This window comes from Mustelus asterias, chromosome 11 (assembly GCF_964213995.1).
Source record: "Mustelus asterias chromosome 11, sMusAst1.hap1.1, whole genome shotgun sequence".
NCBI classification, from domain to species: Eukaryota; Metazoa; Chordata; class Chondrichthyes; order Carcharhiniformes; family Triakidae; genus Mustelus; species Mustelus asterias.
The window spans coordinates 34,740,611-34,767,921 of NC_135811.1; the positions used below are offsets into that span (position 1 = coordinate 34,740,611).

The 27,311-nt window shown below is 43.3% G+C and overlaps 1 protein-coding gene across 1 annotated transcript in view; it reads right to left on the reverse strand.

Annotated features, from left to right (window-relative positions):
- c11h10orf90 (chromosome 11 C10orf90 homolog) overlaps nt 1–27,311 on the reverse strand; it is a 98,092-nt gene that overhangs the window by 48,442 nt on the left and 22,339 nt on the right. Inside the window, exons 2-4 of the mRNA XM_078223440.1 lie at nt 26,095–26,174; nt 17,333–18,485; nt 3,734–3,942 (exon numbers count right to left, since the gene is read on the reverse strand). Of these exons, the coding sequence (XP_078079566.1) occupies nt 3,734–3,942; nt 17,333–18,485; nt 26,095–26,174 (1,442 nt within the window). The remainder of the gene's footprint in view (nt 1–3,733; nt 3,943–17,332; nt 18,486–26,094; nt 26,175–27,311) is intronic.

A 27,311-nucleotide genomic window follows, 5' to 3' on the forward strand; every position in this document is an offset into this window, starting at 1 on the left:
CTCACATTTATCAGGGTTAAACTCCATTTGCCATTTTTCAGCCCAGCTTTGCATCCTATCTATGTCTCTTTGCAGCCTACAACAGCCCTCCACCTCATCCACCACTCCACCAATCTTGGTGTCATCAGCAAATTTACTGATCCACCCTTCAGCCCCCTCCTCTAAGTCATTAATAAAAATCACAAAGAGCAGAGGACCAAGCACCGATCCCTGCGGCACCCCGCTAGCAACCTGCCTCCAGTCCGAAAATTTTCCATCCACCACCACCCTCTGTCTTCGATCAGATAGCCAGTTACCTATCCAATCGGCCAACTTTCCCTCTATCCCACACCTCCTCACTTTCATCATAAGCCGACCTCAGAACAAGGTTAACAATGCCAATACCTCTCAAGAAACCAGAGGAAAAGGTCTGAAATCTCAATAAATGTTACAGCACACTCTAAACTGAACTCCTCACAACTACACAGCCAGTGTTCCTGCCCACTGTTTATTCCACTCTTGGATGAGAAGATTGAGGAACCGGGATGGCTGCCTGCCCATGTTGCCTGTGCACCAACCTAAAAATGTTTTCAGGAAATGTACAAGTCCAATCAACTGGACATTTGATCCTATTAGCTGGCTGTTCAGTTGTCAGCGGGCGTGAAGTCGACTCCCGCTCACATCCACCAATCAAACGCGTGATGACATTGGTGTTACTCAGCAACTGGGCATGCTGAACTCAGGAGGCCATTATAAAAGCACTCACTTCCTGGGAATGCCAAGCTTTGCCTGATTGTAATTTGGTTTCCTGAGGCTGAAGTTGAATGACATTGAGGTACTGTATTAGCATATTTAAAGTACCAACTTGCCCCTTGGAATGGATTGGTCACCCATTTGCCTTCTCACCTCAGTTACAGATGGAAATGGATGGGATAGGGTGGGTTTGAATCATCAGATTTTTAAAACTTTAATTTCCAACCTGACCCAGACCCACCTACTTTTAGATTAAAACCTCCCTCACTGACAGTGAAACATGAATGATTAAGCTCAAATTCACATTTAGAATACTTTAGTTTTAAAAATACTGCTTACTAACTTCATGAAGGCTAGCTGTCAGCAATAAGTTTTCAACAAATTATTGGCTCAATTTAACTCTTTAACAGTTTATGATGGGTAAACTTTGATATGAATTGGAAACTCACCTGCTCCTGAAATGAGGCAGGATTATTTTATTTCCTGTAAATTTAAACTCCATTCCAGGTGCCGCACGCTGACACAGTGGTTAGCATTGCTGCCTCACAGCGCCAGGAACCTGGGTTTTAATTCCAACTTGGGTCACTGTCTGTGCGGAGTCTGCACATTCTCCCGTGTCTGCGTGGGTTTCCTCCCACAGTCCAAAAGATGTGCTGGTTAGGTGCATTGGCAATGCTAAATTCTCCCTCAGTATACCCGAACAGGCGCCGGAGTGTGGCGACTAGGGGATTTTCACAGTAACTTCATTGCTGTGTTAATGCAAGCCTACTTGTGACATTAATAAATAAACTTTAAAATCTCACCAGGAAGCTGAGGCACATCAGGAGGCACAGAGACCATCCAGCAAAAGGGACTATTCCACGAGGATCTTGCAACCGGGGAGTTGGGGTAATGTGTTTGCAGTAATGGAGGCCTTAACTTTCTTGTGAGCATCTTGCTAACTCAGACCTTTCAAGGAAAGCTTAGAAATAATTAAAAACTTTCTTTCTTTGGCTCTGGTGGCCCTGATCTGTCTCACTGCTGGGGTAGGCTTGGAGAAAACTCACTACAGCATCTTTAGGCCACAAAGTTAAAATTGTAGTCAGATCCCCACGGCCAATATCCATGTGTCAAAAGAATCTGCTAGTTTTGGGGAGGGTGTAGTTGCCATATGAAATTCTCAACTGGTTGTCTCCAGGTGACTCCAGGACAGTCTAAGCAGGTTGGCCAGGTGGCCAGGGCTGGATTGAGTTGATATTCCTTTGTATTTTCCTTACCTAAAAATTACTTCATTAGCCTAATTTGATGGTCAGTTAATAATAAGAGAATAAGAAACTCTATCAATTTACAGCCAGGGGCTCTGAAATCATTTTTTTCCATTGAATTATGAAAATTACAATTAGCTGTCAATTGCTTCAGTAAATTAAAAATAGCAGTTTCATCTCTGGGTGGCTCAGTGACAATTCAATCATAAATTCTAATAATGTACATTCTTTTGAGTTCATTAAGACTTGCCAAAAGTTTTCGTATAATTACTTCCCAAACTCAATTAAAAGCTGTAGAATAGGACTACTGAATCCTCACAAAGCAGTACAAACGTGTGATGCCCAAAGTTAAGTTATGCAGTGAGGGACACCAAAAGCTTGTTGATAATTAACAATAAAGGTGTCGGTGATTTTCTTTCATGGACAAGCATACTGAGATGTGGTTTCATGTGGTCAAACTGATTTAATTTATCAAAGCCAGCACAGAGAGGAATATTCATCTCATCAATCCGAGTTATATTCAAACTCAGCTCTTAGATGTGAAACAATTATGTACTATCTCATTGCACAATCAGCACGGGCGGCAGCGCAGTGGTTTAGCACTGCTGCCTCACAGGGACCCGGGTTCAATTCCCGGCTTGGGTCACTGTGCGGAGTCTGCACGTTCTCCCCATGTCTGCGTGGGTTTCCTCCAGATGGTCCGGTTTCCTCCCACAAGCCGAAAGACATGCTGGTTAGGTGCATTGGCCATGCTAAATTCTTCGTCAGTGTACCCGAACAGGAGCCAGAGTGTGGCAACTAGGTGATTTTCACAGTAACTTCATTGCAGTGTTAATGTAAGCCTACTTGCGACACTAATAAATAAACTTTAAACAATCAAGGCTTTCATTTCTCATCAAATTTCTCCCCTTCCATCCTCTTTGTAAATGCAGGCACTTTCAGAGCATCAAACAGCCTCAATATTTACACTATTATTCCAGTGTGAAGTTTGACAGAGTGTTGGCAGACTATTAAACTATGATGGGTGAAGGGCATCACAATTTAGTCCAGTGATGAGCAATCTAAGCTAGTGGGTGAGTCACAAGAGTGGCCCTCCTACATCTCAGTGGGTTGCAAGATTGAAATCGGGCATGTTCACTAACTATGACCCTTGAATAAGATTGGATACATTAATTACATGCCAAATACTTCATAACAAGTTATAGAAAATGCTTAATCTTCCATTTTTAAAAATTCATTTGTGGGACATGGGCATTGGTGGCTGGCCAGCATTTATTGCCCATCCCTAGTTGTCCTTGGAGGGCAGTTGAGAGTCAACCACATTGCTGTGGCTTTGGAGTCACATGTAGGCCAGACCAGGTAAGGATGGCAGATGTCCTTCCCTAAAGGACATGAGTGAACCAAAACAAGCCTGGTGTAGCGTATATAATGCCCCAGTAGTGTATTTTCTCAATCTGTTAATTTAAATAGCTTCCCTCAGACAAGAGAGATTCTAAACAATTGTTTTTTCTACAGTTGGAGAGCTAATTCAGAGAGAAAGTTTTTTGTCCAGCTTATTTTCTTTAACTATACAAACGGTACTGAGGAATATGGTTTAATATTTAGCACAAGGCTGTTCCTGTGTGAATTTTTTATTGAACATTCCGCATACCAGCACAGTTTATCATTTTTAAATAAGGCATACTCTATAATATCAAAGCAATTTTTCTTTCATATTGCCATATCCAATAACTGGAATAGGGTTTGATGCCTCTTACCTGCAATGTGAGCAGTTGCAATGCAGCTTTCCCATGTTCAGTGTTGAGCTCTGACTGGCTAATCTCAGTATTTTCACCTTGGTTTACAATGGGAGATCCTGTTTTAGACTTGGCTGTCATGCTGAAGGTGGGTTTTTGTCTTCCCTGTTTCACAGTGTCTTTCCATTTTCCATTTAATTCAACGTGAGTTTTGTGGAATGTTATATCAGCTGTAATGAAAATCTCACATTAACTCAGGCGACTGGTGTCATTACATTTCTAGTGATGAACTGCAAACTGTTTGGAATCCAGAATTGTTAGAACATGGTATGGGAGGATGTACTTTATCATTAAAAGGAAAATTCAACCCTTCTTTAATAAATGGTTAAATTTCAATGTTTTGCTCAGAAATAGGATAACTGGTCCAGTATTCTGTACAGTCACATTTTTTCTGTCAGATAAACAGCAGCATTTGCCTTTTGCTGGCTGGTTTCACAGGTTTCCTCACAAAACTGGTTCGGGTTTAGGGAGACACAATAAAGGAATTTTAATCTGAAGGAGCACTTGGGGATTGGGGCGGGGGGGGGGGGGGGGGGTGGATTTAAAACTGGAAAACATAAGTATATTGAGATGTTGCCTGCAATCCACCAATTTCTGGGTTTAATCTGTCTCCAAATGGCTACTTGGGCTCCATCCCCTAGGGGAGGTAGGTTGCCAATTAACAAATAGTGATCACTCAATAGGAGTGATAATTCAACTCATTTTCAAACTTAATGCTGCATCCATTGGTTTCCTGGGCTTCCTGAATTCCCCCAGTGAAAGCAAGGTGAGACACATTGGCAACTGTGGGGCTGAACTAAATTCAAGAAAATGCTGCATTAAATATTTTGCTCCCCCAAAGCTTTCTTGTCTGCTCATGAGAGTTTGTTCACAGAAATTTTGCTGAGAAGTTACTTTCTACATGTAGCAGACTGGTTGGCACCTGTTGATCCCACCCTGAAGGAAGCGGTGTCTTTGGCAAGTTGAGGGACAAAGCCAGATGCCACGAGGCAAGGGAGAAAACAGCAAGTCCAGGACTTGTGAGTTGCAACGTGGCAGGAGCTAAGGCCATGAATATGATGGCTTGAAGCCTCTGATGGTAACAAAGGAAAAGGAGAGCAGGGCAGCAACAAAGAACTGGAGCAGCAGGCCAATACAGGTGAGGCACTCTGTTGAAGAGCCAAGGCCATGAATAAGACTGAAATTTGGAGCATCAGCCATGAATATTCAGTGTAAATAATCTGTTCCTTGAAGTTAAGCTTTCATTTAAGAAATTATAAGCTTTGATGCTTGTGGAGTAACAGAACCCTATTTTATAACCTTCATGTAGTCTGTGTGCTGGAATCTCATGTGATGCGCACTTTTGAGGCTTTCTTAATCTTATCATGGTCTTAGTCTTTTCATGGTCTTAGATTGGACCTTAGGCAAGGCAGCAGCACCAGCGCCAGCTTCTGTGCAGAGATCTTTAGCTGGGCAGTGGCGAGAGAAACAACAGAAATGGGATCACTTTCCCAGCTTTCTGAACAGAGAGCTAACCTGTTGCAGTTTTTTGCCACATGCTGTCTTCTGCTGGCTAACATCACTGTGAAGAAAGAAAGAACAAAGAAAGAAAAGTACAGCACAGGAGCAGGCCCTTCGGCCCACCAATCATGATGCCTGCCTAAACTGAAACCGTATGCACTTATGGAGTCTGTATCCTTCCATTCCTATTCATGTATACGTCTAGTTGCCCCTTAAATGCCACTATCGTACCATCTCCCCAGGCAGTGCGTTCCAGACATTTACCACCCTCTGTGTAAAAGATTTGCCTCGCACATCTCCTCTAAACTTTTGCCCACGCACCTTAAACCTATGTCCCCTAGTACTTTACTTTTCTACCCTAGGAAAGAGCATCTGACTATCCACTCTGTCCATGCCACTCATAATCTTGTAAACCTCTATCAAGTCACCTGTCAACCTCCGTCGTTCCACTGAGAACAAACCGTGTTTATCCAACCTCTCCTCATAGCTAATACCCTCCAGACCAGGCAACATCCTGGTACACCTCTTCTGTACCCTCTCCAAAACATCCACATCCTCTGGTAGTATGGCGACCAGAATTGTACACAATATTCTAAATGAGGCCTAACTGAGGTTCTGTACAGCTGCAGCATGACCTGCCAATTTTTATACACAAGCCCTGACCAATGTAGGCAAGCATGCCGTATGCTTTCTTGACTACTTTATCCACCTGCATTGCCACTTTCAGTGATCGATAGACCTGTGCGCCCAGATCTCTCTGCCTGTCAATACTCTTGAGGGCTCTACCATTTACTGTATAATTCCTACATGCATTAGACCTTCCAAAATGAATAATCTCACACTTGTCAGGATTAAACTCCATCTGCCATTTCTCCGCCCAAGTCTCCAACCAGTCTATATCTTGCTGTATGCTCTGACAATCCTCTTCATTATCCACAACTCCACCAAATTTTGTGTCGTCTACGAACTTACTAATCAGACCAGCTACATTTTCCTCCAAATCATTTATATATACTACGAACAACAAAGGTCCCAGAACTGATCCCTGTGGAACACCACTAGTCACAGCCTTCCATTCAGAAAAGCACCCCTCTACTGCTACTCTCTGTCTTCTATGGCCAAGCCAGTTCTATATCCATCTTGCCAGCTTTCCTCTGATCCCGTGTGACTTCTCCTTTCGTACCAGCCTACCATGAGGTACCTTGTCAAAGGCTTTACTGAAGTGCATGTACACAACATCCACTGCCTTTCCCTCACCTATCATCTTCGTCACTTCCTCGAAAAACTCGATCAATTTAGTGAGGCACGACCTCCCCTTCAAAAAACCATGCTATCTATCACTAAAAAGTCCATTTGTTTCCAAATGTGAGTAAATCCTGTCCCTAAGAATCTTTTCCAATAATTTCCCTACCACTGACGTAAGGCTCACCAGCCTATAATTTCCTGGATTACCCCTGCTACCCTTCTTAAACAATGGAACAACATTGGCTATTCTCCAGTCCTCTGGAATTTCATCTGTAGCCAATGAGGATACAAAGATTTCTGTCAAGGCCCCAGCAATTTCCACCCTTATATCCCTCAGTATTCTGGGGTAGATCCCATCAGGCCCTGGGAACTTATCTACTTTAATGCTTTTTAAGAAGCCCAATACCTCCTCCTTTTTGATATCGAAATGACCCAGAATATCTACACACCCTACCTTAGGCTCCTTACCCATCAAGTCCCTCTCTTTGGTGTTACTGAGGCAAAGTATTCATTTAGTATCTCACCCATTTCCTCTGGTTCCATGCATAGATTCCCTCCACTATCCTTGAGTGGACGAACTCTTTTCCCGGCTACCCTCTTGCTCTTTACATATGTATAAATTGCCTTAGGATTTTCCTTAATCCTGTTTGTCAAGGACCTTTTAGCCCCCATAACTCATTCCTTAAGTTTCTTCCGATGTTTTTTATATTCAAGGGCTTCATCTATCCTAAGTCTTTCAGACCTTACAAATGCTTCCTTTTTCTTTTTGACAAGGCTCATAATATCCCTCATTATCCAGGGTTCCCGATACCTGCCACACTTATTCTTCATCCTCACAGGTACATGCCGGTCCTGAATTCCAATCGACTGACATTTGAAAGACTCCCACATGTCGGATGTTGATTTATCCTCAAACAGCCTCCCCCAATCTACGCTCTCCAGATCCTATCTAATGTTGTTGTAGTTAGTGAGGCATGACCATTAGTTTGTGAGCAAACCAGTGTTGTGCACAAAATTATCTCACTCATTTCCTCCGGTTCCATGAATAGATTCCCTCCACTATCCTTAATGTCCTCAAAGAATTCCAGTAAATTAGTTAAGCATGACTACCTTTCATGTACCATGCTGCCCCTGCCTAATGGGACAATTAGTTTCCAGATGTCTCACTATTTCTTCCTTTATGATAGATTCAAGCATTTTCCCCACTACATAAGTTAAGCTAACTGGCCTATAGTTACCTACCTCCTTTTTTAAACAGTGCTGTCACATTTGCCGTTTTCCAATCTGCTGGAACTGCCCCAGAATCCAGCGAATTTTGTTAAATTATCACGAGCGCATTTGTTATTTCCCCTGCCATCTCTTTTAGTACCCTGAGATGCATTCCATCAGGGCCAGGAGACTTGTCTACCTCTAGCCCCATTAGCTTGCCCAACACTACCTCTTTAGTGATAATGATCGTTTTTAGGTCCTTACCTGCCATAGCCTCCTTGTCATCAATTTTTAGCATGCTATTTGTGTCTTTCACTGTGAAGACCAACACAAAAAAGGGATTAGCGGGTAGGGCCTGGGTGGGATTGTGGTCGGTGCAGACTCGATGGGCCGAATGGCCTCCTTCTGCACTGTAGGGTTTCTATGATTTCTATGAAAATACCTGTTCAATGCTTGGCCATTTCTTAATTTCCTCTTATTAAATCCCCCTTCTACCCTCTAAAGGACTAATGTTTACCTTAGCCATTCTTTTTCATTTTATATATTTATAGAAACCTTTGCTATCTGTTTTTATATCCTAAGCTAGTTTACTCTCATAATCTATCTTACTTTTCTTTATAGCTATTTTTGTGGCTTTCTTTGACCTTTAAAGATTACCCAATCCTCTAGTTTCCCCACTAACCTTTGCCACTTTGTTTGTATTTTCTTTCAATTTATATCCTCCTTTATTTCCTTAGATATCCATGCCTGATTATCCCTTTACCTACAATCTTTCCTTTTCACTGGTATATACTTTTACTGAGCACTGTGAAAGATCGCTTTCAAAATCCTCCACTGTTCCTCAGTTGTCCCACCATAAAGTTTTTGCTCCCAGTCTACCTTAGCCAACTCCTCCCTCATCCCATGTAGTCTCCTTTGTTTAAACACAAGACACTGGTATTGGATTTTATCTTCTCACCTTCATCTGTATTTTAAATTCATCCATACTGTGTTTGCTCCTTCTGAGAGGATCCCAAACTGTGAGATCATTAATTATTCCTGTCTCATTACACAGGATCAAATCTAGGATAGCTTGCTTCCTCCTAGATTCCATTACATACTGTTCAAGGAAACTATTGCAGATACATTCTATGAACTACTCCTTAAGGCTGCCTTGACCGACTTGGTTTGACTGTCGACATGTAGATTAAAATCACCCATGATAATTGCTGTACCATTTTTACATGAATCAATTATTTCTTTGTTCATTGTCTGCCCCTCTGTGATATCATTATTTGGTGGCCTATAGACTACGCCTATCAGTGACTTTTTCTCCTCACTATTTCTGATTTCCACCTAAATGGATTCAACCTTTCTCTCCATAGAACCTATGTCATCTCTCACTTCTGCCCTCATATCATTCTTAAATATCAGAGCTACCAGTCATGACCACTCTGCAACCATGTCTCTGTAATGGCCACTAAATCATACTCATTCACGATGATTTGTGCTGTCAACTCATTGACTTTGTTTCAAGTGCTACGAGCATTTAGGTAAAGTGTCTTTATGCTAGTTTTTATACCTTCTTTTTGAATCCTAACACCTCCATTAATAACGTCTCCTGAGTTCTCCATCCTTTTAACTTTTTTCATAATTTTCCATGTATTTAAACACTCCTCCCCACATGCTAACCTGCTGCTTTCCTTCCCATTAACCATTATACTTCCCATAGTTTTACCCTTCCCTTCCCCCCCAACTTGCTAGTTTAAAGTCCTTGTGACCACCCTATTTATTCTTTCTGCTAGAACACTCGTCCCAGATCGGTTCAGGTGAAGACAGTCCCAATGGTACAGATCCCTCCTGTTCCAATATTGATGCCAATGCCCTATGAAATGGAACCCCTCTTTCTCGCACTTCTTCTTGAACCATATGTTTACTTCCCTAATTTTCTCATCCCTATGCCAGTTCACACATGGCTCGGGTAGTAATCCAGAGATTATAACCCTTGAGACCTGTTCTTTAATTTAGGTCCTAGTGCCTGATAATCCCCAAATAAGTCCTCTTTCCTAGTCTTGCCTATGTTATTATCCCAACGTGGATCACAACAACCGAATCCTCCCCCTCCCACTTTAATATCCTTTCAAGCCGGTCAGAGATGTCCCTCACCCTGGCACTGGTCAGGCAACATACCATGCGGGACTCTCGATCCTGCTTATAAAGGATGCTATCAATCCCCTTAATTATAGAATCCCCTACAACTACAACTGACACTTGTCTTTTTGCTCTCCCCTCTTGAATGGCCTGCTGTACCACGGTGCATCCGGCACTTCTGACCTGGCCAATTCCATTGCGGAGATAGGTATGTCCTACCTCTCCACAAATTTCATGGAATCAGTCCAGGTTTTTAAAGAGTTGTGGTTCATGGCTCCAGAGACAAGTCATGAACCCTAGTGTACATGAGGGGATCTTTTAAAAAGATAAGTTCAAAAAGGCCCCCTCATGATCCCTGTCCAGATTCTGCAAACCTAATCCACTCCTCATGTTTCCTATGCTAAGCTCTGGCACTTCTATGTCCATTGGTCCACTGTACACTTTATAAAAACAATGAACATTACAGTATAATGTGGGAAGTGTAAAAATGAAATGCTTTGAAAAGAAGTGCCCGATTGATAAATTTCTCCTATTAAAAAAAGGTCTGGATTCAAAGCTAATAAAAGTGTCAATTATCCAGGCACTTTGAAGTTTCAAAAACCACAAACACTTAAAATCAATTGACCGATGTATACAAACACAGTGAAATTGAGGATGAGATCAGGGAGCCTTAGCTGTCAATCAAACAATGTTTCTACTGGGGAGTAGGTTTTCTTTTATTCAAACAGATGCCTGGGCTCTCAGTCAAGCATGAGGAGCCTGAGAGAGTGGGTGGGTAGGTGGGAGGGCAAAGCCTGGCATGGGGGCATGAGGAGACATAGCGGTTGGTGTAAGGGTTGGCTTAAGGGGCATGAGGGGACATGGGGGTGGGTGGAAGGCACAGCCTGGCATAGGGAGCATCAGGGGCCTGAGGGAGTGTGTGACAGGCATGAGATGGCATGGATGCTGCCTTCACAGTGTCTGGAGAATAAAGGCGGTGTGAAGAGTGAGGGCTGGAGGGCCATTGTGTTATTTGTTTCACTGGGACAAAGTCCCATGGCACTGAGGCAGGTCTTTTAAACAGTCTGCCTCTGCACCCAACAGCCCATGTGGCTGCCTCAGCTCCCACTCTCACCCAGCCATCAGCAATGCAGATGCTGCCTTTATGATCACTTTCTCCCGAGGCAGGCAAGCCTAAATGGGAAATTTCTCAACTCCCCCGCCTGCACAAGGATTGAAATCTAGCTTGTTAATTCTGTTTCTCCTTCCACAGATACTGCCTGACCTGCTGAATAGTTCCTGCACTTTCTGTTTTTAACATCCACTTATTTCCAACATCCATGATATTTTGCTTCTGATTACAAAGCTGTTTTGCAGCCAGTAATCTGGGCAGTGTGTCGCACCTGGGACAAATTACAATTGGAAACAAGAAAAGCCATTTCCCACAAAGGTCAAAAAACAAAAGAAAACTTGTATTTGCAGAGTTCCTTCAACATAGTAAAATACCCAACAAGCTTCAGAATTGTATTGGTCAAACAAAATTTGATATGGAGTCAGAATAAAGAGAGGTGATTAAAAGCCTGTCAAAGAAGTAGGTTTTAAGATGGAACTTAGAGAAGGATGAAGAGGTGTAAAGGCTTGGAGAGGGAAGTGCAAATCTTAAGATCCAGGCAGCTGAAAGTACAGCCACCAATGGTGGAGGGAAGGAAATTATGAATGTGCAAATTGCCAGCACTGGAGAAGTGCAGTGACTTCAGAGAGTTATAGGGCTGAAGGAGGTTACAGATATAGATAGGGATTAGGCCATGCAGGAATCTGAACATAAGGATGAGAATTTTAAAATTAAAGTGATGTTGAACCAAGAGCCAATGTGAGTCAGTGAGAACAGGGACGATCAGAGAGTGGAACTTGGAAAATCAACATTTCAGGTATGTGATTTTGAATCAAATCAGAGATTTGAAATGATACATCTGGCCTTAGGGTTGGGTGTGCAAAGTTAGGAGATCTCTTGGCTCAGAGAGCCCAGAGAACTCAGAAAATCCGTCCGCAGGTAGGATTTTCAGTTGGGGGTGCCAACTTAACTCGGAATCAAGGTGGGCTATCCTTGAATTGGAGAGACTTTGAAGGCAGGCCTGGTGCAGGTTGGGCAACTGGGGCACAAGTGAATCCTTCCAGTTCAGTGTAGCCAGTTTTTTTTTCAGTTTATTTATGTTCAGTGTTTCCAGTTGTGCTTTAAAGTCTTCAAATTCTAGTTTGTGACATTCGTATTCAAATACTTAACATGCTTGTTTGTCAATCATCTGCCTGCTATTTTAACAGGAGCACCGAACCATTTCTTTAAAGATGTTCATGCTTCCATTAGAATTGAGAATAGAGAATGGGAATAGCACAAGTAATAATTTATACAGCTTGAGAGTAATTAACTTAATGTTTTTGAAGATATTAAGCACAATAAAGCAGCACACGTTTACTGACGAATGGAATATGACGGACTGCGGAAGCCAATTCTGCCAGAATTCCCCATTTAAGGAGTTAATTCTGAGGATCTTAACATTTCCACAGCTTGCCCACCAACTACGTCTCAAATTGCCACTGGCTTCATTTGAACATGTCAAAGTGAGAGCCTGTGATTAAGGAGCTCCAGGTTTCTTGGGGTTGGAATGCTGTGGTGCCCAGCTAAATTAAACACAGTTCAGCAAGACGCAGAGGCTTAAGGGTCAGCTGCTTGAAACACAGATTTCTGCAGGTTGCAAATAATTTTAAGAAGTGTTTTGGGTTTTAATTTCCCATTCTACAGTCTTAGTTCAAATTGCTCCTCACTGAGCCAAGCCAGCGGAGATTTTCATACCTCAGCAACCACACCACCACCCCCCCGCCCCCCTTCAATTCGGCAGCATGGTGGACAGTGGTTAGCACTGCTGCTTCACAGCACCAGGGACCTGGATTCAATTCCAGCCTTGGGTGATTGTGTGGAATTGGCATGTTCTCCCCGTGTCTGTGTGGTTTTCCTCCGAATGCTCCGGTTTCCTTCCAGAATCCAAAACTGTTGCAGGTTAGGTGGATTAGCCATGGTAAATGCGCAGGGTTACAGGAATAGGGCAGGGGGAAGGGCCTGGGTAAGATGCACTTTTGGAATATCAACGCAGACTCAATGGCTCGAATGGACTCCTTCGGCACTGCAGGAATTCTAGGAATTCTATAGTTACCCTCTTGAGGTTTCTCAGGAGAAGGTATGGCACTTCCTATGGGGCACAGCTTGTTCTGCTTTTTCAAGATGCAGTTTGAGGGTCAGAATTATGGGTGGTTGTTGATGGTTTATGCTTTAAGGAAGGATTATGGGAGTGAGGTGGCCCGCATCTCCTGTCAGCTTGCTCCTTGGCAACTTGGTATTATCTCCTCTGCAGGAGGCCTGACATGTGTTACTGTCCTATGTAGTACTACACAGCTGCAACTCCTGGGTGGCTTGGTCCTCATCATCTTTATGAACATTATCTTCCTGCAGTGTTGTCCATTGCTAAATCAGTAGGAAAGGGAGGGAGAAAGCTGATGTAAGGTCCCATGGTGGGAGAGGTCTTCACACCCTAGTCCTGATCATCCCCAAACTGAGAGGCTATGAGGGAATCCCTAGCCCTGCACCCCATGGGGGCCCTGGCCATCGCATGAGGTCCTTCCTCTGCCTCTTCTGCGGGTTGCCCTCCTTGATATCCTCCTCATCTGTGGAGATATGATGCTCCTCCATTTCCCCCTGGTCTGGCTGCTCGCCTCAATGTAGTGCCAGGTTGTGCAGAGCATAGCAGACCACTATGATGCATGACACTCTCGGGGGGCTATATTGTAGGGTTCCTCCTGAGTTGCACTTATCTGGGTCTCCTGTGTCCTCTCTGGTTCTCCTTCTGCAATTAGTACCCTTGGTGGGTGACCTGAGTACTCACCTCCGATATTCACTTCTTGCTTTTACTTTTATACAGCTTATTTTTATACAGCTGTTGTAAATTGTACCAGCATTCACACTGGCGCCCAATGAATATTCAATTCGGGTGGTGGGGAGGTCCTGGCAGGAGGGCTGGTAAGATGCTAATACATTTAAATGAGTTTCCTGACCTTCCATGGTGGGATTCTCATTACGTGATTGGCGAGGGGCTTGGAAAATCGGAAAACATGATCTCACCAGTGAGAATCGTGTTTCCCGATTTTCATTCTATTTTGCACCCGTGTTATCATTGTCACTGATGGCTTACAGGCTGAAAATTGCCCCCAAAATGTCTGTTCTTTTTACCAGTCCATCTATGTCCTCCTGAATCTCTTACATTTCTGAGTATCATGGTGTCTGCAAACTTTGAAGTTATGCATTGTTTTGGTTATTAATATGTATGAAAAAATGCATCTGTTCTAAGACTGGCTGCCTAGTTGTACAATACAAACCCTACCCTACTTGCTTATCTTCATGAAATAAAATTCTGCTTAAATGTTCCATGATGCTCAAAGGTAATATTTTTAAAATGCAGAAAATTCCATTTTCTTGCTTATCACCTGCTGACACTTCCCTTACCTCCTTTCCAGCCACAAGAGCCATGACACTCCAAATGGAGTACTTGACCTTCTGAGTATACACCTATCACATTCACCTGTAATTCTATCCCAACCAGATATTTGTACAGCATTTTCTGATACTCAGAAATGTAAGAGATTCAGGAGGACATAGATGGACAGGTAAATGAACAGTCATTTTGGGGGCAATTTTCAGCCCGTAAGCCATCAGTGACAATGACAACACAGCAAAATAGAATGAAAATTGGGAAACGCAATTCTCACTGGTGAGATCATGTTTTCCGATTTTCCAGGCCCCTCGCCAATCACGTAATGAGAATCCCGCCACGGAAGGTCAGGAAGCTCATTTAAATATATGCAGAATCATTGATTTAACTTTTCTCCTGTGTCTGCCATGGATGAGTTGTTGGCATTCTCAGCACAGAGTGAGAAGGTTATGGGGTTAAGTCCCACCTGGGAACTGAGCACAAAAATCAAGGCTCATGCTCCTTGTACTCCTCTAGTACTGGCCATGTACTAGACAAATTCACTTGTTAGAACCACTATGATATGCAAAAGTTACCCATTGAGGCAGACAATTTCAAATGCTATTTAAAGTTAGGATACCAAGTCACAATTATCAAGAAATGCCTAAACAGAGTTTATACATTTGTGTTGACTTGTTTTTTCTCCTGGGGTTTCAGGGTAGTTTTGACTATTTTGATTGACAGAGACAGAGTCATGTGCTTAATCGGAAGAGCTAAGCATGCAGGGTAAAACACAATTTCTCCTTCATTTTTTTAACAAGCAGTTCCTGCCTGGTTCTGAAAGAAGCAAGATGTGTCTCCCTGTTTCTCTCTCTCTCTGGAGATTGTCTTGGAGCTCCAGGGCTGGCAACCTAAGTACAAGCATGTAAGCCTGTGTTTTGCTTACTGATTTTGAAGAGGGTTTTAAGTCTATAAGAGGAATATTGCTTGAATTGGAACTAACAGGGATAGATTAGCAGTTAGGAATTACATCTTGTCATGCTTAAGTATTGTTCAACTGTTCAATGTTAAGCTAATTCATTTATTATAGTTAAATTGTGTTGTGAAATAAAGTTTGTTTGACAAAAGCTTCCCATTGCGGGAGTAGACTTGCACCTGGAGTGAAACATCATTTCCTCACATTAACGCCAAAATAGCAAATTGCTAGGGTCTATTCTAACTTCATATTATACTTTGGGGTTTCTAATCTATACCCTAACAAAATCTAGCACTGTTCCTCAAATAACTGAAAATCATAAACATGCAGCAGATCCATCAGCATCTGAAAGAGAAATGACAAGTTAACATTTTGAATGTAAATCATTGCTGGAATACCAGAATCATTGATTTAATTTTTCTCCTGTGTCTGCCATGGATGAGTTGTTGGCAATCTCAGCTCAGAGTGAGAAGGTCCCACCTGGGAACTGAGCACAAAAATCAAGGCTCACGCTCCTTGCAGCACTGAGGAAGTGTTTCACCGTCGGAAGTGCTATCTTTCAGATGTGACTTTAAACTGAGCCCCAACTTCTTTCTCAGTTGGATATAAAACATTCCATGGGGCTATTTTCAAGAACATCATAAAACAAATTATCTGGTCATTATCACATTGCTGTTTGTGGGAGCTTGTTGTACACAAATTAGCCATACCATTTCTGACATTACAACAGTGACAGCAGTGACTATACTTCAAAAATGCTTCATTGGCTGTAAAGCACTTTGTGATGTCCTGAGGTCATAGAAGATGCTATAAAAATATAAATCTTTCTTTTCTTTCAGATTCTGATGGACCTGTAATATTTTCCCAGCATTGTCTGTTTGTACTTCAGATTTTCAATGTTTCCAGTTTGCATTCCTTTTACACCCAGTACTGTTACTTTCTGTTGTACCCTAATATCTTCAGAAGCTGTGATGCATGTCGAGTTTCAATCAGTTATATTAGTGCCATCTGTGCAGCATCAGCTGGACCATGCAAAAGCTCTGGGAATTTTAAACATAGAGGAGTTCCAGCCAAAATCATTTAAATTTTTGTTTTCTGCAATCTTTGGCATTGGTTACGGGTCAATTTTCCTGGATCAGGCCACTCCTTCAAACCTAGTCATGCCAGGCCAAAATTGCAAATTCTGTCAATTGTGCAGGTTTGGGAAGCCTTATCAAATTTACTCCATTTCCTTAGTCATACACAGCCACTGGCAAGCAATGTTTAAAGTTTTTCATCATTAAAAAAAAGTAACATACAAAGAAACTGACTAAATTAATGAAACTATTAAATGGCTCGGCAATTTTAATGCCACTTTCAATCACTTTGAAGTCATGATACAGGATTGGACTTCCTTATTAAAGGTTTCATGGTGAAGCCATTTTCAGCAGTATTCATAGAAATCATAGAAACCCTACAGTGCAGAAGTAGGCCATTCGGCCCATCGAGTCTGCACCGACCACAATCCCACCCAGGCCCTACCCCCACATATTTACCCGCCAATCCCACTAACCTACGCATCTCAGGACTCTAAGGGACAATTTTTAACCTGGCCAATCAACCTAACCCGCACATCTTTGGACTGTGGGAGGAAACCGGAGCACCCGGAGGAAACCCACGCAGACACGAGGAGAATGTGCAAACTCCACACAGACAGTGACCCGAGCCGGGAATCGAACCCGGGACCCTGGAGCTGTGAAGCAGCAGTGCTAACCACTGTGTTACCGTGCCATTATTAATTACAAAGAATACTTTCTAATGGCAAAAAGAACTATGTTCTATTAACACTGTCAGATTGCACTGGTTCATAGAATGTTTTACATCTGTGATTATTCAAATGATTAATTAGCAGAAATTTGCAAATATAACCTAAATAGCGCAATTTTACACATTTTGGTGTAATTTCTCAAGCAGAAACTTTACCCTCCAATATACCTTTAGGAAAATAATATATTTTCTGACACGTACCTGATTCCCTAATAATTTCAGAGAATGCACGCTGCACTTTACCTTGTTGACATTCATACTTCTGTTCAGTTGTGTCATAATTGGTTCCATTATTCATATTTGAAAGAAAAATAAGGAGATGAGCAGACCCTTCAGGTAAACTTGAAGCATCCTTTATACCAGAATGTGCATGCACATCATGTTGACATTTAGTCTTAAAATCTTTCTGAGTAGTTGATTGTTCCTGAATGAAGTCATTGGTTCTCAGGGATACATCCACTGGTTTCTTATCCAACATGGTGAAAGAGACTTTTTGTTTTAAGTTTCCAATGAATGGAATGAGCTTAACTGTGCCATTGTCACCATCTGCTGATGTTATGGAAGAAGTGCAGTTTAGCCTAAAAAATAGAGTTGCTTTTTGTATTAATCCAGACGAACTGTTGTTTGTAAGAGAGCAAAGATCAATCAAAAGGGATTTGTCTAAGTAGTAAGCACTCTTAAAACACTGTGCTGGGACTTTGAAATGTGAAAAGGAAACAATGGACTGAACCTGCTGAGCAAGAAGACAGCTTTTGTCATTCCTGTTGCTTAGCAGCGAAGTTTCAGGAAGCCTGCTATCAATTTTTAAAGTGCTTGGCCTGACTTCTGTTGAATGTAACACTGAGCGAGGCTCAGAGTACGTTGCTGCAGCAGTATATCCATCACTCAGAAACTTACTGACGTTATCTGTGTGGAAATAAATGCGCATAGTACCTTCACAACTCTTGAAATTTTTCAGAATTTTCACAGATCTGTTACGTGCTGTTGACATTTTCTCATTTGTGGAAGCACTGACAATTCTTTTAGAACATTTATTCGATGGACTTATTATTCTTCGGGCTGTAATTGTGATGGAAGAAAACCCTTTCTGAGATTTAATCAGGGTTTTACCTTTCCTGCAATGTATAGTTGAGTCCAGAATGCTTTCCTCAACGGGTGTTGTTGACAGTACTGTGTGTAGTGTATTAATTTGAGATAAGTTTGGATTGCTTAATGGTTGATGGGAATGTCCAGCCTGGGCATGCTGTAAACAAATAGATGAAGCACGCGGATGCTTTTTGCTTGCTTCCTCTCTGATTGCCAGTGAGATTACAGCTGATGGAACTGATGTATTTGCTTTGCTGGATGTTGCATACTGCTGAAAAAAAATAATGTGCAAATTAATCTACAGTATTATGGTAAGCACGATATAATTAAAGTGCTAAGATCCTTTATTTCAGTTTACATGCATAAGTTGCTTAAATATTTTCCAGCTCAATTCCTATTAATTGAATGAAAATGAATATTAAAACTTTAATCCTGTTAAATAAGACAAAACAAAGCATGTATAATTGAAGGCTTGACTTTAATTGCAATATTCAGGCAGCTACATTAGTGCTCATATATAAAGCTGTCGGGGCTCTTTTCGTTCAGCTAGGTGGCATGCATTTACAAGAAATTCCCTTCGTATGTGTCATACAATGTGGTTGTAATTCGATGTCTACAATGATTAATTTCACAACATGGGGGAGTAGCACCCAGTGTGTTCATTGCATGTAGTAATGTATATCTTCGACTTACTAAAGTAAACTAAATGATATTGGAATACACCCAAGAGTAATATTTGAATGTAAATATCAAAATTTATGATTTTTCACATTATATACACTACACATTTCCAATCATCTATAATTCAATAACTCTGTTTGATGTAATTTTTAATAAGTGTATTCTTTGAAGGGTAATGTCAGCTGAATATAGAACCACAGATATCTGAGAGATGCATTTCCATTTCTCTGATTTTATTTGATTTGAATCCAACTGAGAAAAGCTGAAGGTTTCAGGCATTGAAGGTGCTTTGCTTTTCTTCTTTGGGTCTTTGGTTGGGATAGGGATATGCTCTTGCAAGATTTTCTCATTTTGAAATAACTATGAAGCATAGTGATTGTCTAATAATGAGATCATACCTTACTTGGTGCTTTAGCATTCATAGTTTCGATTATTTAGAAACTGAAGGACAAATACACTACAGCTTGTCAATTAAATAAACGAGCACAACAAAATTCAAGATCATGGCTCTGAAGAAAAGGCACCACAAACTTGAAACATGGGTACGATCTCCAATGCAGCTAAAAGATTGCGTCAGCTGACCTGTCTCTTCCCTTGCATTAATGGTATTTTTATTGCAATGTTAGCAATACTATTTCTGCATTGCAGTACAGTTATTGCTTTTCACTACAACCTAGCAGCCAGAGGCAGTGGTATTTTGCATCAGGCAATTAACACACATGCAGATCTAAGCGAAATGTTTGAGTGGGATACAAATTACTTTTACATTTAAATGCCCCCAGAGTATTTTTTTTGTAATTTGTAAAATTGCAGTTGCTGCAGTAGGGCCACACAGTAGATGCGAAGCGGTACAGACAGCTGAATATTGAGCTACATTTATTTGTGAGCTACATCTTCGGCAATGATTCTTCTGCTCCCTAATCACCATATAAAGAATAAAAGGCTAAAAATTATCATTATTAATATGCAGCCTCTCGGGTCCAAAAGTCATTTAAAAGGTATTTAAATGATCACCACAAAAGAATTGCCTACCATATTGCATGGTATAAAATTGAATAGATGTGGGCGCAGTGGCTCTGACAGGGAAACTACTTAATTGCTTGTCTCAGAGTACGTGATAAGTGATATGCTGGAATTGTTGGTTCTCGATGAAGATTTAAGTTTATAGTGACAGTTTCTTTTAAACATGCTATTTGACAACTTACTTAGGAGTTTGCATTTTAAGTTAGTCAATCAAAACTACACGCAGCACTTACAATAAATATGGCATTTGTGAGGTCTGTCTGCCCCTGGATTAACCTTGTACGAGGAACTTGGACACAAAATGTGTCATCCAGTAAGATCTGAAATACTTACAGTATTCAGTCTGGGTGCAATGAAGGTTCTGGCTTCAAGTATTGTTCAATCTTGTACTGTAATCTAACACTGACTAATAACTGACCCTAACATTAAGTTATGTGAACTCATTAAGGTTTAAAAATGGAATGAAAATCAATTCATTTAAGTTGGCTTGTCTTCTGTCCCTGCCAGGATTGACCTCAAATTCATCTTCATAAATCTGCTGCGGTTATTTACTTTGTTGTTTGTTGAACACGATCCCTATATTGATAGGGAATGAACTTTAAAAAAAATTAATATTAGCAATCCATGTTAATATCAGGTATGGAGGAAGGGGGAAGTGTCTGCAGAAATAACAAAAATACCATTCTAAATAAATCTGACCAACAAAGCGCATTTCATCAGTATTTCAGCTTAGTTATAGATACGTAAGAAACTAACATCCAAAAATATTTCACTAAAGATCAGACACATGTATGTCAATCGACATTGATCAGGTCACTCTGAGTGTGAAAGTCAAAGGGATCATCTTTAGAATCAAACTCCAGAGAGTCTTCTGTAGCAAAATGAGTTTATTTCCCAATTCTCAGTGTTGCTTGAATTGCTTATTTAGTACTGAAATTTAGAATTTTGCAATAGACTTGAGGTGAATTTAGCCTTGATGTTCAGCTATTTTTAGGCACAGAATAAGATGCGGATGTGTCATCTTAAGTCTGAACTGATCCAAATGGGAAACTGAAATCCGACCAAGGGGGTGATTCTCTGACCTCATCGTGCCTGGCACAGATCGCGCTGATCCTGGAGAATAGCATATAGGGCTAAATGTTGGTCTTGCTTCAGCACCAAACAGTTTGCGATTCTCCTGGTCCCTTTCTAATGGCGTGAACCAATCGCGCCCAGAAGGGATGTGAGGCTGATTTACATGAGATTGACTAAATTTCAATCTCATCAGAGAGTTTGGCATGTGATCGTCACCCCTCCCTGAATGCTCCCCCCTCTCCGGAGGGATGTTACACCGACGCGAATCACTACTGGTCCCTTGAACTATGATGGTATGAGGCATGAATTGGCCATGATGGACTGGGAAACATTACTGAAAGGAAAGACAGTGGACAGGCAATGGCAGGCATTTTAAGAACGAATAGCAGAACTCCAGAAGTTGTTTATTCCTGTTTGGCACAAGAGTGGTAAGGGAATTGTGGCCAAACCATGGTTTATAAGGGAAATTAGAGGTAGTATCAGATTCAAGGAAGAAGCATACAAATTGGCAAGAAAAAGCAATTGGTCTGAGGATTGGGAGCGGTTTAAAATTCAGCAAAGGAGGACCAAGGGATTGATTAAGAAGGGAAACATAGAATATGAAAGTGAGCTAGTAGGTGCCAAATGTGGACATCGTGCCTCAGCAGGCTGGGGTTGTGATTGGGGCAATGTTGAGGAGGGCTGGGTGGTGGAAGGCCACGGGGAGTCTGGGATGGGTTGATGTAGACATTCCAGGTGTGACAGGTAGGATTGATGCCAGGACGAGACCGATGGACACTCACCCTGCAGCCCGAATGAGGTCATTCATTTTCTTGTGGCATTGGGTGCTGGTCCTCAGAGACAGGTCGCAGTCACTAACTGCCACAACCACCTCATCCCAGGCCACATAGACTCCCTGCTCCTGAGTCTTCTGCCATCTCAGGAGTACAGGATGGCCTGCCTCTCCTCCATGATATCCAGCAGCTGTCCTAGGTCTCCCTCGCTGAAGAGGAGGGCTGGTCTGCACATTGCCATCCTACTAGCATGACTGGTTGTGGGTGCATTGTTAGCATTTAAATGCAGTTCTCCCTAGTTAACGGTGTACAGCTGCAGCCACTACGAGTGGATCATACACCTGGGGACTCTATAATGGTGTGTTTCACATGGAGGCTCTTTCTGCACACTATTTTACCATTTTCCTTCTAAGTGCTGAATCTGGGCGTAATTCAGATCCGTCTGAGAAATCTGCTTTCAGGCACCCCCCCCCCCTCCCCCCCCCCTCCCCCCGTTACGCACTCAGCCTGAAAAAAAATTGCGGGTCCCATTCGTGCTGTGGGCGGGGCTTAGTGTGTCCGAAAGGATCGGAGCTCTGAACTGCGCATGCGCAGTTAGAAACAAATTTGAAAAAGCGCGCCCGTGTCAGATCGCTCCCGGGCCGCAGAAAGCAGAGAAAGCGACCCGGGAGCGAAAAGCGGACGGGATGGCCCCCACAGACATCACTGTCCCCCTTATCCACCCGACCCACTACCAAACACACATCACTGTTCCCCTTATCGCTCCCCCCCACTACCCACAGACATCACTGTTCCCCTTCTCCACCCCCCCGCTACCCACACACATCACTGTCCCCCTTATCCACCCACCGCCCCCCCCCACTACCCACACACATCACTGTCCCCCTTATCCACCCACCGCCCCCCCCGCTACCCACACACATCACTGTCCCTCTTATCCACCCACCCCCCACCACTACCCAGACCGATCACCACCCCTGCCCCCCTCCCCCCACCGATCGCCGCAGAGTGGCAGCTGATGCCCCCCCCACCCCCGTGCCCCTACCAGAGATCCATCTGTCCCTCCGACCAGAGATCCATCTGATCTGCCTCCCTGCTCCTCCCCCCCAGACAATGATCTGGCCTCACTCCCCCCTCCTCCCCCCACCCCTTCAGACAACGATCTGGCCTCACTCATCCCCCCCCCCCTCAGAGAATGGTCTGTCCTCACTCACACCGTCCCCGTCCCCCCCCACCGAGGAACATCTGACCCGCATCCTCCTCCATCCCCACCAGACAATGGTCAGCCCTCCCTGCTCCCCCCACCGCCCCCACCAGAGATACATCTGACCCGCCTCCTCCTCCTCACCCCCCCTCCCCCCAACCAGACAACGGTCTGGCCTCACCCCCGTGCCCCCCCAACCAGAGAATGATCTGGCCCGCCTCCCTCCTCCCCTCTACCACTGATCTGAGTCAGAGAGCCATTGGAAGCACTGAACGTGCTCTTCAGCAGCTGGGAGCGCCCGATTCAGACTTTTATTTAGCAGGTCCATTACGGCGCAATTCCAGATTGGCAAACGCGGTGGTAAAGGGGGAAATGCTGATAAAGTTGGGCAGGCAGTTCATTAATTCAAGTTAAATGCATGCAAATGCATTTAAATCGCCGTTGCGCCCATTTTGGGCGCGAAGCGGATCGCCGCCATTCCCGGGTTTCGGTAAAGTAGCCATCTGCGTGGACATGGGCGTGGATCACGTTAATGGCCTCACACCCAACTTTACCACATTTTCGCACCCGAAAATGGTAAAATCGGGCCCTAAGTGTGGGAAGATTGTGGTGCAGTGCGTGCCTAAAAGACCAGCGTGAATTGCTCCTGTTTTCTTGCTATCTCGACTTGAGGGACAATCTTACCAGTTTGTCCTGCATAGGCAGTGCCAGCCTATGCCCCCAACACTGCTCAAGGGGCAAAGCGCCAGTGCCCAGTGGGCACCTTGGCACTGCCCATCAGGCATGGGGCAGGGCCTAGGGGGTGATCGGTGGGGGTGGGGGGTTCCCGGTCAGCACTGCGGAGGGGAGGGGGTGCATCGGGACTGCGAGGGGACTTACTGTCGGAGGAGGGAATCGGTGGGGGGGGCGGGGGGGGGGGGGGGGCTGGGGGAAGAGAGGGGAGGCTGGTGATCGCAGCGGGCGGGGGCCGCAGGGCTGGCCACCAATTGCAGGGCCACTGCGCATGTGCCAATCTTGACACTGACAGATCGGTGCATGAGCAGTAACCTGCTCAGCGCACTGATTTCAGCCTCTCCAGCAGGGATAGGTCCCGTCCCCTGAAATTTAATGATATTTGCACTGGTGGCCTCTGCAGTGCACAGTGTTCGAGATTCTTCTCTGAACCCCCACTGAAAAAAACAGCGTGAATTACTGCAGTTTTCACGCGAATCTGACACAATATGTTTGGGAGAATTCCGCCCCACGTCTGGGCTTTTTTTTCCTAAGTGCTGTATGATTGTGTCTGGGAGCTCGCCCAAAAAATCGCCGTGATTCTCTTCCATTTTCATGCTCATTCAACACTTAGAATTTTTTTGGCAAGGACGCCCCTCCCCCCCACCTCAGAAATTATTTGGGAGATTTGTGTCCAAATTGCATCAGATTGTAAAGCTATTCTGTTATCTGTTCAAATAATCTACAGCAACCATTTTGTAGATGATTGGACCATCACAAAGATGGTCCAGTCTGGAGTCATTTCCAGAAAGAGCAGGTGTGATGCATTGCAGCTATGCAAAGATGAATACTCAGTTGAAATTGGCGATTAACATTAGTGTTCTAAATCCATATTAAAACTGACAAATAAAACATTGTACATGCAAGCAGGGGAAACTGAAATCAGAGACCACCAGGAAATTATTACGTTTCTGTTCGTCATTTCATTAGAATGCCAGAGAACTCAAAGACAATTTCACGAGGTCACCAGAGACGACTGTGCTGGCAATTCCTGCAGAAAGTAATTCACTTCCAACCCACAAAACACAAAGGTATAACTGAGAAGGAACACAAATTGGCCCTCTGCGGAGCTGCACTGACACTTTCTTAAACCAACAAGTGGATTTGATTTGGACTGCAATTTTGAATTTTTCTCCATTGAATCATGTCAGATTTCCTATCTGGATGTGGTACTGATCCCTACAGATTCACCTTATTGGCTCTGTAATAGCACTTAATAGCTGATATGGCATTTAAAGAGCCCACCCCAATGTCTGCTTTAAAAAATCAAAGCAATCTGTCTCTTTCAAATTACCTGGTGTCAAACACGCCTGGATTGTTCCCATTTGGCAAGTAGAGGCTCCTCCCTTACAAGGACTTATATGAATTCCTACAGTAACTGGTGTAGCCAGCTCCTGGTCTATTGTTTGGCCTTCTGCTGTACTCCCAGTAAAAATATCCCAGAAGGGTCAAAACCACTTTCTGTGTCTCTATTTGTCATCAGTTCTTAGAGTGTACACTATTTCTGGAATCTTCGGTCGTTGTTTCATCCCTTATTTTAGTCCAACCTATTTTTTCCTTACAAAAGCAAAATACTGAGGATGCTGGAAATCCTGAATTATAACAGTACAGAAGGTGACAATTCAGCCTTGTTTTTTTGCAGTCTCTGTCATAATAGAATTCAATACTGGGAATCCTGCACAGGTCAGGTACTATCTGTGGACAGAGAAACAGAGCGGGATCTTGAGCCTAGACTCTCTGTGCGTGGGATCGTCCAAAAAGGGTGTGAAGCTATTACGATAGATTTTAATAAATTTATTGAATCATCTGGTCTCCTCGCCACATTATCCCCCCTCACAGAACATTCGTACCTTGCCAACGAGACGTCATGTCGGCAAGGTTCTCGACAGGTTTTTAAAAATGTAAATCTGTCAAGGGGATCTCTCTGGGAGTACAAAGGTAAGTATAGACCCCGGCAGAGAGGACCATGGCCAGGTAGTGCCCTGTTAATGGTTCAGTTTTCAGAACTGATGAAAGATCACAACCTGAAACATTAACTCTGTTTCACTCTCCACATTTGCTGGCAGACCTGCAGAGTATTTGCAGCACTAAACAAGAACAAAATTGTGTTGGGTTAACAACATCATCTGATCTGACCCATCCTTTATTCCATTAATGAGGCTCTTGGCTGTTTCTGGTGACCACCTAAATCAAAATTTACTTGAAAATTGCAACATGGAGGTCACCAGAAATAAGTTGACAATGATTAACCAATGGCCTGTTACTTCCTGAATGCATATAAATGAGTGATAGCAGGACAAAAATTAACCCGCTTATAATTATAAGCTACTATTTTCTTATTTATCTCTTACCTTGGATTTTGGTTCTCTAATGTTAGAATATGGCACAGGAAAACAACTTTTCGCACTGATGCCAGATTCTTCAGATAAACCTGAAAGATAGAAAAGGTAGAATATTACAAGTTGTATTTAGAGTAGCATTGATCCCCTGTTCCACAAAATATGGGTGGGATTCTCCCTTCTCGGCCTTTTGGCTAAGATCAAGTGTAGTATGGATCGCCTGCACTTGGTTGAGGTCATTAGGTTACGCTGAGGCTTCATATGTTTCATATGAAGCAATTTTTAAAAGCGGCATCTCGGCCTTTTGGCTAAGATGCAAATGAGCTCAAGTCTTGGAGGAGGATCCTCCCCCTTCTCCAATCAGCTTGACTCATGTAGATCAGGCCCAGGACAGGGTTGTTTTGGTCTCCCGTCCTGTCTTGTCAGCCTGGATCTGAAATGTCTCAACTTGTTGAGACTCTGAATTGGATTTGATTTGATTGAATTGGAAAAGTATAAAAAAAATACTTCTTGGCCTTTTGGCTAAGATGCAAATAAGATCAAGCCTTGGAGAAGGAAGACCTGCGCCTCCTCCAATCAGCTTGGCTCATGTAGATCAGGCCCAAGACAGGGTAAAGGGTCGCAGACCCTGTCTTGTCAGCTTGGATCGGAAATGTCTCAACTTGTTGAGACTCTGAATTGGACTTGATTTGATTGAATTGGAAAAGTATAAAAAATAAAAATACAAATACAAAAAAAAAATTCTAAGTGCCAAACTTGCGTAAAAACTGGAGTAAATCCCACTGGTGTTCTCAGTGGGAGTTTCAAAATGAATCTCCCACACTCTGTGCACTACAGAGTGCACTTGCGTGAATCTCATTAAAATTCAGGGGGCAGAAACTATTCCCCCTAGAGACGCCGGCACCATAGTGCTGAGCAGGCCACAGCGCATGTGCCAATCTGTCAGTGCTGAGAACAGTGCATGCGCAGTAGCTCCGCTCTGCTGGCCTCCTGATCGCTGGCCAGTGCAGCAACTCTCCACTGCTGGCTGTACGATGCCCCCCCCCCCACCTGATCGCTGGCCTCCCGGACATGTCCAGACTAGCCCTGACCCTCCTGCCCCCAGCCCCACCTCCATCCTCCTCCCGGCAGTCCCGATCTCCTGATCCCACCGCCCCCACAGTCCTGATGCTGCCCCCTGCAGCCCCAAATCCGCTCCACCCCACCCTGATGGCTAATCTCAATGATCC